The following is a 14,132-nucleotide window of genomic DNA, read 5'->3' as shown; positions in this document are numbered from 1 at the left end:
CACAACACCGAAAGTCGCTGTGCTCTTATTGTGTCGCTTTGTCAATCTGTGTCACTTGTGGTGTAAAATGGGGCTTTAGGTGGAGGTCTTTGGCCATTGCATCTTGCTCTCTTATTGATATGACTCAGATTAAGCAATGGGTTTTTAAAATGCTTTGTCAGGAAAGGAAATGTGTGTTTCGAGATCCTCGTTTTCGGTTCCATTTTATTGTGCTCTGTCTGTTTGAATGGCCCCTGGGCTTATAGTATGAGCCGCTTCACCACAGAGTTCAGCGAATAGCCCTGCTATCTACGAATATTACTACTGTACATACGACAGTAATGAATGAAAAACACTGGTACCCATTATTATAAAGCTTCAGTTTGGGGTAGTATATTGTGGCACCAGTGCAAGTGCAACACCATGTTAACATGAAATTTTTTTCACCCTCGTTTTACTTTATACATATGTTCTGGCGAAAACGTATATATTTATTTGTTATTCTACGCACATTAGTTTAAAATGGAATGCTCCTTATTAACAGCCAGGAATGTTTTTTTGCATTAATATAACACTGTGCTGTATGATTAATATCTATTCATTGCGCCTTCATGTGGACAAAGGAAACAACGTCATTTAAAAATCTGCTGATTTTAAAGTTCAAATGAAATTAGAATTTTGGTCATATTCAAGGCAAAAATTTGAATTTAGGTTCTAAGCCAAGTTGACAGCCCTCCTATCATATCTACAAAAGAGGCTGAATGGACTCTGTAACAAGTGATTCAGTTTAAAGCTACACTATGTAAGTTTTTTTTTGCTAGAAATGAACAATTTTATTAATGAGAAAGTACACCAACAATCCATCTACCAAACTGTGTATGTACACTGTGCGATTTTGGCCACGATTCTGCCGTCTGAGACAAATTTTGGGAATCCTAAAGGATTTCTATCATCGCAGGGCAAAATCAGCAATCTTACAACATTCAGTATGACATGTTCACAGACGGCCAATTAATAGCCTTTGCGATGATCTTCAGCCTCCGACAAAGTTCTGGCAGTGTCAGAAATTTAGCGTCGCAGCCGTATAGTGTGACTGCTATTACGACGGCCAGATGAGATATTCCGCTCCTCTCTGGCACCCTAATTCACTTGGAAAGAAACCTGCTCTGCGTTTGCACCACCACAGTATCATTTGTGCCCAGTTATCACTCTACTCAAGCACGTTCAATGTTCAATCTTGAAACTACTTTAGTTAAGATTCACACCACTCCAATTTTATTTAAAAATAAAATAAAATAGAAAGATTGAACAATTTATACTGGTAAGTATTTATGGGACCTTTTAATCCAAATCAGCAAATACAGTTGGATACAATTGCAGAAATCTATGTCGTGTTTGTGCATCATCCATAGGGAATTTGCAAGCGTGATATATTATCAGCCTATATGAATTTTCGAAATTTTGCATGGCCTACTGGTTCCTAATCTAAAAAAGGTGAAAGACGTACTATAACCCACCTTTTTTGTTTTCTCCAGTGTGAACGGAGAAGTTTGTAATTTTTCGGGCCACAAGTCTTTTTATTTCCACAATGAATATTTGCATGTGGTAGCTCATTATTACAGTAGGCTACCTCCCACACTCACGGTTATTATCAGTGGTGTTAGAGCAATGGAAATGCTAATATTCTGATTTTCAGAGAGAAAAAAAAAATGCCCCTCCGTGGTGGGCAAATTTCGCCGTTTCGCTTCTATTCCGCAACACTCTTGTAATGTGAGTCACGTTCACTGATCGGGACGATTGGGACCACAGTCGGCTATGATGTGTATCATGCAGTATGACATAATGTCGCACAGTGTGCCATAGCGATATCAATGCGTTCATATCATACAGTCTGACAAACAACTATCTTAAAGGACTTTCCAAAATCGAACAGTGTGCACCGGGCTTTACCCCGATTCACTATGGTAAGCCTATAATAATGATTTATATTTTAGAGCTGTCGGGACGGATTTGGCGGGAAATTGCATTCTTCCATCAGTCATTCGTGCATGATTACATCATGTCCGTAAATAAAGAAAAGGATGTCCGGAGCTACTACAGGCACGTGTATATGTGCGGTGATAGGTGTGGTATTAGTTCAAAGCTGAAAGCTTGTTGCCACAACAAATGAGCAATATTAACTATGGGCCATTCAAAAAGGCAACCCTCTAGGGAATCGCCCGTTTTAAAAATAAAGAAACCTCAAACCAAGGACAGTATGCAAAAAAAGGGAAGCGGCAGAGCCAATAATAAAACACAAATCAACATCGGCTTGATTTTTCAAAGGTGGCGACAACTCCGAGATCTGAAAGAATTTACAATTGAACCAGAGATGGCTTTTTCTTGCTCGACAGGTAAGATATTTTTTTGGACCGATAGTTAGCCAGGAAGCTCTCTTAGAATGGTAGTTCGATAGATAGAGTTAGCCACTCTAATGGGGCATTTTATTATGGATACTGCAGTGCTTGATTTAATTTTCGAGGAAGGACAATAGAAAAACATTACTTTATGCTGGTAACAAACAACAGCAATCTCTAAACCAGTTACTACCTTAGTCTATTTGCCTGCTAGCCAAGTTATAATTTCCACCGTTTGACTTTATCTAATATGACTAGCAATCGTTGTCTAATGTCATCGTTTCCTAACTTTTGTAACGTTATTTATTTTGAAACAACTGTTTTCAATAAGTCAAAACAACAGCGGAAAATATGCTACTTACCTGCTCATAAGACATGTTTTCGGATATATGTCTTTTTATTTATTTATTTATTGAGGGGAAGGTGCGAGTTTTGTTGTTGTTAGTTACATACGCTCTGACAAGTTGATCACCTGTAACCATGGATACACCAGTACTCCTCAAACCATCAGATTCATTTACGCAGAAGAGCAGAGCCAAAGCCCGACTGACATAATAACCAAAAAAGTGTTCTTCCGCAAGTAACTCGCAGTTCTATACTTCAACCACTAGTGGGCCAAAAGTTCATTAGTGTAGCTTTAAACGAATTACAGAAGTTTAATTCTTAAGTCCAAAGCATACTTCGGTCAGACAGGACGTGTGACGCAAATCTCATAATCAGCAGAGTGCTCGAGCACTGAACGCACGCAGCGTCTTTGAATGCGCAGAATGTGCATGCGCCTGGAGGGCGCTTAGGGCCGACCTCATTTACACAGCTTTATTAATAAGAGAGAGTTTGTTTTTTGAGAGTTAAAGATGGACTGAAGTGAACAAAAAAGTGAGAGAGGGTAGTCTTTGCCCCATTATACACTTCAACAAAATACGTTTTTGATTTGTTTTTGTTTTAGCTTGTTTTCCAATATAAATATCTAAAACTCTGTTAAAACAATGTACATTTTCTTTAGCAGCTATACTGCAGAAGAAAAAAATGTTATCTGAGAATGTTGAATATAATATTAAAAAATACAAATATTTTAAAATATCTAAAAATAAATAAATAAATAAATAAAAAAGATGCATTCACCTGAGAAGTAGCATATAACACATTTACACTTGCTTTTAGAGAATAGATCTTGAATATAAGTATATTTTGTCTTTACTGCACTCGCAGAAGTATAACCAAGTGAAAAAATACACATATACAAAATACACTTATATTTAAGATACATTCTCTTAAAGCAAGTCTAAATATCTTATATGTTGCTTCTCAAGTAAATGTATCTTGTTTTAAGGATTTTTAGACCATTTTAAATGGAAAACAAGACAAAAGCACTTGAAAACTATAGGATTGTTTTTCCAGTGAATTTCTTTACTGAATTAAACTTAATAAAAAGTATTTTTTTCCCTTTAATTCAGTGAATATCATTTAGAGGTATTTTTAAAAGATGATTTTGTCCTCTTTATTGTTAGTAAGCATGTTTAATACAACCTTTTAAGCTGGGGCACAAGCTGAATAATCAGTTAAGAGCTAATGATTAATTGTTGCAATAATCGCCGAATAGTCAAATAATCGTTCTAATAATCGTCAGATTAATCGATTATCAAAATAATCATTAGTTACAGCCCTATTTGGAAGGCATGAACCACAGACGGAAGACACGGACACGGATACAAATGGCTGTATAAAATAAATTTTTTACAATGTACCAGTAAACATTGAAACTTTTCTCCAGGCTCTCTCTTCACAATTACTATCTTTTTTACCAGACAGGGAAAGATAACAGAGGACAGGGTTAGTGGGTCCAGAAGGTGGCAAGACTGATTTGAGCCGTTGTAGTCACGAAGAAGCACTAGAAGAATATGTAACCGCTGGTGAATAACAGTAGACGAAGATAAAAACATCAACAGTGGATATCCACTTCAAGAGTGTGAGGAGGTCAGGAGATCCCTGCATTTGTATAACTCCAGTTTAAAGTACTATAAAGACATCTTTATGGGTCTAAACTCCTGAAGATAAATAGTCCGGCATCTTAAAGCAGTCGTAGGAGTATACTTTGACAGGCTTACGTTCGACTGTACGCAGACACTGAGCGTTCGCCTCAAAATCGAAGCATACTTTGGGCTTTAGGGTTAGTGGTTTAGAGCAAAAATGAATATCAATATAGCATGGCTTTCCAAAGCACTGTAAATATTACAGGCCAAAACGTATTTTGTTGATATTAATACAACACTGAAAGAAAGTCTTTCCAACCTTGTCCTATCTGGGCTTCTGGAACCCTCTCTCTGATGACCCGGCATGCGTCGTACACAGCCGTTGATGGCTCAAACTGCATTGTCTTCACCACATTACACTGTCTCACACAGATCTTCAGAGACAGCGCCACCATCCTGCCAGCTTATGTATTACAAACACTCTGCACCTGTAGAGAGATGGATAAGAGGGATGAATAACAGAAGAGGTGGAAAGGGAGGGAATGTGTTTAAGGGATGGTGGTCAGTTGTAACCAAATGTGTGGCAAATAATAAAAGCATTCAAAGACATCTCGAGATATGATGCCAAACATATTTCCCCTTGAATAATGCAAAGACTTAAATTTCATGAAAAATGTTGTGTGTAAAAAATAAAAAAAAAATCCTTTTAACATGTACTACATCAGAGAAGTTGTTTCAGTAAGGTAAACCAGTGTATAATATTAAAGTTAATAAATAATATTACAGATTTAATTAAATACGATTTAAATGTAACTTGTTTTAGTTTGTATTTACATACAATTTGTAATGTGCAAATATACAGTACAGCTCAGGCTTATACTAAAGGTATATGACCAATCATTAAAAGCAGGACACAAACTTAAAAGGGATAGTTCACCAAAAATAACAATTCTCATTTTAATTATAATAATTTTCTCACCCTTATGCCATATCAAACCTGTATGACTTACTTTTTCAGAACAAAATGACATTTTAAAGAATGTATGATGTGTTTTTGTCCTTACAATGCAAGTCAGTGTGGCAAAATGGTCTGTTTCTCACCAAAATCTCCTTATTCACAATAAATCTTGACATACGCAGTCTCTTTGGCACGTTCATGAGAGAAGCTCATTCACACACTTCTACGCACTTGACGGATGCACAGAGTGCTGCACACGAACCACAAACACAGTGTTGCCAGGTTCGCAGCTTTTAAGCTCAGTTAGGCTATTTTGAAAATGCATACGCAAATTAAAGAGTCGAGGGTTCATTTTTTTGTACCACAATCGCCAAAAGGTTGTTTATAAATACTAGACAATGCAATGTCTTACTGATGTATAATGATACTGGGATATAGTACCTGGCAATCACGTAAACTGTCTGTAAGCCTGCACTGTCTTCCAATCAGACTGGTATATATTTATTTATAGTAAATAAGGGCTTACATTTTCGTCTGTTTCTCACCCTGTACACTGTATGACTTCAGAGGACAAGAATCAAACCACTCCAGTCATATAGATTGCTTTTATTCTGCCTTTACGTCCTTTGTGGAGCTTGAAAGTTTGGACCCCACTAACTCACATTATATGGACAAAAATACCACACATTCTTCAAAATCTCTTCTTTTGTGTTCCGCAGAAGAAAGAAACTTTTGTACGAGTTTGAGATGGCATGAGGGTGAGTAAACGGTGGGAGAATAATGTTTGGTGAACTACCCCCCTACCTAATCACATTCTTATGTTTTGTGCTTCAACACAACAATTTTGTCCCTCTATTTCACATATAATCTGTTCCTACAACTAATTTTCCTGTTTGACACCCAGTCTTATCATGTGTGTTGTTAGCAGTGCATCTGTGTTCTGTCCATCAGCCGCTCCTTTACACACACACAAACACACAAACACACACACACACACCAAAACATTTGTACTGTTAACACCTGAACTTTCAGTCAGCTGCCTTTGCTCTTTCAACTCCATCCAAACTACACTTAATGAAACAAAGTCTAGTGTAACACATACACACAGAAATGCAAACACACAGACAAGCAACATAATTGTAGACAGAGGATCAAATGTCACTTTGAAGGTCTACACATTTCTGGCTGGAACAGAAAGAGAATTTTAACAGCCCTAATAAAAGTCCACCTCCTGCCACATGAAATCCATGACCAATAAAGAACCAGAGTTATTAGCCAGACAATCTATCAGTGCTTAACAGGATATCACAGAGCTAATCTTTAGTCTGTATGTGTGACTGTGAGGATGGAGGATGGATGCCCTTGCACACAGTTGGCACACTGAACACTGGCATAGTGATCTGACCCAGTACACCAGGGACAAGCTGTAGAGTTTCTCTGAGCTGTCATAGAGAGACATATATAGACCGAGAACAGCATTGCTGGAAATGCAATAGTAGCAATACACATTGTGACGTTTTCACATATTTAAACATACATACATACATATTTTTGACAGCTGAAAAAGTTTAAGGAACTTTCCTTTTTACAATAAAATTTCACTTGCATGCCACCTTTACTAAAGGTGATAAAATGTGTAATTTTTGTGATATGCAGAAACAACAATTTATAGGTTGATTTCACAAACACTGTGACTCTGTGGTGCTTTTACGTGTGGTACATTTCATTTCAAATGTGGTACATGTTTGCTTGTTTTAGCAGTCCGACATGTCAACTTCTCCATCATTCAATTGTTTGGTTTCGGAAGTAAAACTACCATTCATTTTCTCCCAAAATTCCCATGACACTACCCATGTTGCTGAAGAAAAAGATCCACCAATCAGGGAATCGCAGCAAAAGAGCTCTGCAGCGACCGCCTACTCAAATGACCTACTGTGAATGATGCAAATCAAGTCGGTCTCCCTAAATGCATCGGATGGACACTTTTGAAGCATTTCACTTTGGTTGCATTTCTTCATAAACACAGCGTTTTTAGGTCGCTGTGTCAAGTTAAACATAGTTTGAAACCTGCATTTGAAATCGCACTCCGTTCAGCTGTTTGAACGTAAGAACGTATCGTCATATTGTGCTGTCGCTGGAATCAAGCAAGCCTGAGTGTGGTTTAGTTGTCTGTACAGCTGCACCTCACCTATATAGTTAGTTTCGCCTACTGCCCCCTGCTGAAAACAGATGGTTCTTCAAATTTTAATGGCTCCGGAAGGAATAATCCTTATTACGGTCTGGGGACATGATAATTTTTTTTTTTTTACACATTATCTTTTGTAATGTAAATTGTATAATTAAATCGCTCAGATTAATGTGTTAAATCGACAGTCCTAATTTTATATATATGTGAATGTTTTGCAATAAACTATTTTGTTTGTATTCTTATAATCAACGACTTTAAATCAGCATTTTTAGATTTTTCCATCATTTTTAATTTGATTACGTCTTTTGCAATGCTTCAGGGATTGAAGTACAAGTAGTGTTGTATCTTGATCTTTTTGTCCGATTTTCAAACTTTTTTGCTATATATCAAAGTTTGTAATGCTGTGCTTCACCTCTGAGCTGGTTAGTTTTTAACTCTTTGGAAAATAACTCTTTAATGAAGAATTTCGTGAAATTACTATAGAAAAAAAAAATATGTGAAAACAGTGGCCAGGCAATGCAGTGGTGCATACATTATACACTTCACCTTTAGATACAGGGCCTCAATTCAATAACATACCAATTACTGTGACCTGCCCAAAAACCTCCATGTTGCTGAGTGACACTGAAACAAGACAGAACTTCCTGTCTGATCAGGCACAACTTAATCAGCATATAATCAGAACCACTCTTTTCTGCATATGCAGAGCGCAGACATCTGTAATCAATGTTTCCAAACACACAGATCCTCAAACAATCCAGAGAATGCTCTTCCATTTATAGACCTCCAACAGGATGATACACTACATTCAGGTTAGGGGACTGACTCAGGTTCTAACAGAAAAGAATACATGAACCCAGCCATTTACACATCCTTGTCCATTTTTACTGCTTCGTATCAGTGAGACTCAACAGCTAAATTCCACTATAGAGTCATACCCTCATCGAAAGCAAATTACCAGCACTGAGTCATGTCTGTCACCAGTGTTATATGGTAACTGTGGGTTACTGAAATATGATTGTTGCCAAACTGTCCTTTCCACAGAAGTTAACCTGTGCTTTTTAAATAGTCAACTGTATATAAAAAAAACTTAAGATGTTACAAAATCCAACAAGTTTATAGAGCCATGATGATTCAGACAGAAGCAGCACAATTATATAGACTGTAGAACTTTTTACAGAAGTACAGAAGATTTGATCTTACCGTAAATTTGATGTGTACGTAACTCTGAAGCACTGCAGATCTTCACAGCTTGGAGACAGTAAGAAAGAAAAAGGAATGAGTTAGCTGAATAAATTAACCATATCTAGATCAACAATTTGTAAAAAAAATATTTTTCTTCTAATCAAAAGACATTTCAAATGATTCAACAGTCATGGACATCCCTTTCTTTTGGATTTGAAATCCAAAGGATAACCTACATAAACCCATATAACAGCTTTAAATTTCCTATTCCATCACGCCTGCCAATGGAAAAGTGCAGCACTTAACAAAAATTCAGCAGTAACAAACCTATTCAGCCCAAATGTTATTCCCATTAGCTGTGACATGTTGTTGAAAACAACAAATGGGCAGGTTTGAAACAAAGTTAAAAAGCAGTTAATTTGAAATGGAAATCCTACCAGTGATAGAGTGTATGTGTTTGTATTCTACCCTTGTGGGAAATTAATTAAAGACCCAGTAATTAACCTATAATCTATAAATGACCTCTTGATTGTGGAGCTGACATAAGACCAGAAGTCTCTAAACTTCTGTAATTAAGAAATTACTAAATGAGCTTATTAAGTGAAATTAAAGTTGAATGCAAATCAAGCTAATACAGATGTTTAATGCATACAGTTGCAATTGAAATTATTCAACCCCCCCAAGACAGTAAAAATTTACAGTTGTGCTCAAAAGTTTGCATACCCTGGCAGAAATTGTGAAATTATGGCATTGATTTTGAAAATATTACTGATCATGGTCTTTTATTTAAGGATAGTGATCATATGAAGCCATTTATTATCACATAGTTGTTTGGCTCCTTTTTAAATCATAATGGTAACAGAAATCACCCAAGCGGCCCTGATCAAAAGTTTACATACCCTTGAATGTTTGGCCTTGTTACAGACACACAAGGTGCACGAAAGTTGCGCATGGGACGCTCTTGGACTTTCCAGCATGACAATGACCCTAAGCACAAGGCCAAGTTGACCCTCCAGTAGTTACAGCAGAAAAAGGTGAAGGTTCTGGAGTGGCCATCACAGTCTCCTGACCTTAATATCATCAAGCCACTCTGGGGAGATCTCAAACATGCGGTTCATGCAAGACGACCAAAGACTTTGCATGACCTGGAGGCATTTTGCCAAGACGAATGGGCAGCTATACCACCTGCAAGAATTTGGGGCCTCATAGACAACTATTACAAAAGACCGCACGCTGTCATTGATGCTAAAGGGGGCAATACACAGTATTAAGAACTAAGGGTATGCAGACTTTTGAACAGGGGTCATTTCATTTTTTTCTTTGTTGCCATGTTTTGTTTTATGATTGTGCCATTCTGTTATAACCTACAGTTGAATATGAATCCCATAAGAAATAAATGAAATGTGTTTTGCCTGCTCACTCATGTTTTCTTTAAAAATGGTACATATATTACCAATTCTCCAAGGGTATGCAAACTTGTATAAAGGTAAGCTTTTCTGATGACCCAGAATTTTAAACTTTACATCTATATCAGTTGAGTGACACATTCAAAGTCATAGTGTGAATACATAACCTAATATTTCTAAATAGCAGGATTTTTTACAAATACAGCCATGTCATAATTATTCAACCCTTATTGCATGTAGCTGTTTCTTAAATATGTAAGGCTACACAAGTAAATTGTTTTAAAACAAAATTAAGCCATCAATCTGCAATGGCACTTATTTAAGTTTTAAAATGTAAGTTTAGCGTTGTAAGCTAAAATGTATTTCTATGCAAAAAATGCTATTAAAAATAAGCGGTCTCAAAAGCTAATAGAGGAGATTATTTCATTACACAAGAAAGGTCATGGCTAAAAGTACATTTCCAAGGCACTTCAATTTTCAAAAGAAAAAGTTGGCAGCACCATTCATACATTTTTTTAAATATGGTACAACAGCAACCTTCTTGGGTGTGGAAGAAAGCAAAACTTCACCAAGGGAAATGTTGACTTGAATATTCAAGAAGTCATTAGGAAAGACCTGTGGAGTCCTGGAAGAAGGTTTTATAGATATATGACACTAAACTGAAAATGAGTTTTAGACCCATGGGTCAGCAGTACGTCTGGAGTAAGATGACAAGGTGATGACAAAAACAACACCATCCCCACAGTCAAGCTTTGAGGTGGGTCAGTCCTGTTATGGGGGTGTTTTGCAGCTGCAGGAAATGGTTATCCTGACTATGTGACTGACACCATGGATTCTTTCAGGTATCAGGCCATTTTGGCATGAAAAATGTGATGCCTTCAGTGTGTAAATTGAAGCTCGGTGATCACTGGACTTTCCAGCAAGAAAATAACACCAAAGATACATCCAAGTTTTCCAAAATCTGGTTCAGGGACAGGTCGTGGAATGTCCTTAAATGGCCCTTTCAGTCCATCAGTAAAATCCCATTGTAAACCTTTATTGGGATTTCAAGGAAGCAGTGGCAGCACAGAAACCAAAGAATGTCAATGAGCTGGAAGCTTTTGCTCAAGAGAAATGTGTAAAAATTCTAACAGAGATGTGTCCGAAGCCTAAGAACACTTACCTGAAACATTTATTTCCTGTTATTAAGGAAAAAGGATGCTCCACAAATGATTGACTTTGGGGGTTGAATATTTTTGACATGACATTTGTGGAGAGAATTAGTTGATGTGTTTTAATTCACATCACCAGAATGTATTGCTGCTCAGGAGGGTTGAATAATTTTGATTGCAACTGTATATACAGAATCTTCCAATTCTACAAACAGGAGAAAAATAGTATCATAAGCTTAAGATACATCAGAAAATGACAAAAGAATCTGATACATATCAGCATATGCAATTACAGTGTGATGCCAAACACAATCACTATAGTCATTAGTTAGGCTGAGTTATTTCCAATGTTAGAAGTTGATGATGGACTGCAGATATGATTACATTTGACACACCACAGGGGTGTAGCCAGAAGGGTGACAGGTGGCAAAGCTCAAAAATGAACTTTGCCACCACACTTGCCACCCCAACTCGGACCCAGCTCGCATAGTGGAGACGGTGAGCAACGGCTCAAACCAGACAAGGGTCAGAGAGAGATGCTGTTGTATTGAGTTGCATCGTGTGTGAGGTAACTGACCTCATTGAGTAGTAGGAAGAACATCTGTGCAACAGCTGCTGCCATACAGACAGCACAGAGGTCAACAAGAGTCCAGAGGAGACTAATTTACTCCACACTGATGAACTATGGCAATCTCACACCCTCAAACACAATATTCCCCCATAATACACACAACAAGAAGCACACATTTTGACAATGTAAAGGTGTATATGTGTGTTTTTCTTTGCATTTAGAGGAAGAATTCTTCAGCTATGCCTATACTGTATATGTCACAGCTATATCCTGTATATTAGAGAAGGGTTGTAATAAATTTGTATACAATCATACAGACACAAAAACATATGCACATGCATTTTTACTGCTAACTTGTTAGAAAATGACATTATTATTGAGGGTAGAAAAGGTATTTTAGACTAAATAATATCTGATCACTACAAAAGTAAAACTTTGCCCATGTAAATACAATAGTCCAACTAAGCCATCTAATTTCAAAACAATGCTCAGACAAGTATGCAATGAAATTCACAAGTCATTAACTTTTAATCTATTAAAAAAAAAAAAACAGTTCCCCAGCAAGTAAGCACAGTTGGAAATCTAAAGGTTTCTGAATTAAATTTCAAATGACTAAATGGAGACTATAAATCACTCGTACAGCACCATAATAACACTGGCTATCAGAAAATGGCTATTTTAATTAAATCACAATAACAAATATTCATTGAGGCTCTCTTGCTGCAAAAAGCATTCTGGAGAAAGGCAAAACAGATTAATCAAAAAGAGATAGGGAGCTAGAGAAAGAGAGAAAATACAAAAAAATAAGTGACTGGTAAATAGGGCTGTGCCAATACAATAATATATCGATAGATCACAATACTTTTTCTCACAATATTGTACCTATACTTTAGATCCCTGTATCAATATTTTCTTCATCTATTTATGTATTTATATATTAGAACAGCATTTATGTGACGTGAGAGCGACTGAAACTGAACCCACATGATTCACTCTCTCTCTCACGGACAAGGTGGGTCTCTCTCATGTGTCTGGTACAGTTTCAATCATGATCCAATTATAATTTCATGATGTATCGCTATATAGTGTGATACGCATTGTACCATGAGGTGGTTGGTTGGCAATACCCAGCCCTATTGGAAAAGCACGATGTTCGGGTAGGCTTATGATCAGCAGGCATGGCTGTCACTGTCACGGTTGGCATGACTTACATGTGTAGGCAGTGAAGTTCACATGTCCATCTTCAGCCTAGCAGTGCTGACATCAGTACTGTCAGACTGCTTCTCAATGACTCACCACTACTGACAGACAGAATAAACAACCCCCTCAACACTTAGCATGTTCAGCCAGAATGACCAATCAACTCTGCAAGGTCATGTTCAGTTCACATTTTAGCATACTGATATATCGACTGATACAGGAAATGGCCATTAAAGGAATAGGTTACTCAAAAAGAAATATTCTGTTATTATTTACTCAATTAATACTTTTCATGTTGTTCCAAACCCATATGGTTTACAGTACTTTCTTCCATGGAACACAAAAGGAGAATTTTTGAAGAACTTCCTGGCTACTCTTTTCCCTATAAGGAGAGGGAATGAGCCTGGGGCTGTCAATCCTCATAATTACAAAAAAGTCTAATATAATTATCATGAAAATTATTTGTGGGCTGTAGCCATGTGACTGTGATTGTGTGAGAAACAGACTAGTTTTTTTACTCATAATCTTCCCCTCCAGTGAGTCGTTACCCGCTGCGACATGATCATTGATTGAATGAAAAGATACGGTGAAAAAGATACAATTTGTTCATGAATCGGTTGTACAGTTCTCTGCCTCCATCTCACTCTCTTTCATCCAAAAAGTGGAAGGGCACATTAAAACATCAGTTTTTAGAATTAATGATCATCTCCCAAAAAGTGGGCTGACAATATTTCTATTTGCCTGGCAGCCAGCTCATGCACCCTGGTGTGAGTGAGAATGAGGTCTGGCAAAAGGGTGTGGCTTTTATTTAAGAGGGGTAAATGGACATGTCTGTGATAAAAGAAAATTAGCACAGACAGACTTTATTTCTATTGTGTTTCTATCAATGTGTTTGATTGGCAGTGCATGTCTGGAATTAAGGAGTCAACAGACTTGGTCCAAAAGCCTTCAGCCACATAAAATCCAAGCAGACACCAGCATAGCATTCAAGCAAATCTTCCTCTAACCATCTGCATGTTTTTGCATCGTAGAGGTGATATGCGAGTGTATAAACACTGTGGCACTATCAAAACATTGCACTTTTTGTTTGAGCATCCTCCTGACTAGCTTGACAGAGCAACATTGAGC

General features: G+C 37.2%; 1 protein-coding gene across 1 annotated transcript in view; it reads right to left on the bottom strand.

The window, feature by feature from the left end:
- Positions 1 to 14,132, bottom strand: part of LOC127416918 (talin-2-like) — an 87,299-nt gene that overhangs the window by 50,478 nt on the left and 22,689 nt on the right. Inside the window, exons 2-3 of the mRNA XM_051656557.1 lie at positions 8,695 to 8,742; positions 4,665 to 4,833 (exon numbers count right to left, since the gene is read on the bottom strand). Of these exons, the coding sequence (XP_051512517.1) occupies positions 4,665 to 4,800 (136 nt within the window). The 5' untranslated portion in view covers positions 4,801 to 4,833; positions 8,695 to 8,742. The remainder of the gene's footprint in view (positions 1 to 4,664; positions 4,834 to 8,694; positions 8,743 to 14,132) is intronic.

The sequence above is a fragment of the Myxocyprinus asiaticus genome, chromosome 1, assembly GCF_019703515.2.
Source record: "Myxocyprinus asiaticus isolate MX2 ecotype Aquarium Trade chromosome 1, UBuf_Myxa_2, whole genome shotgun sequence".
NCBI classification, from domain to species: domain Eukaryota; kingdom Metazoa; phylum Chordata; class Actinopteri; order Cypriniformes; family Catostomidae; genus Myxocyprinus; species Myxocyprinus asiaticus.
Note: the sequence above shows the minus strand (reverse complement) of the source record. Positions and strands in the feature narration are given on the sequence as shown.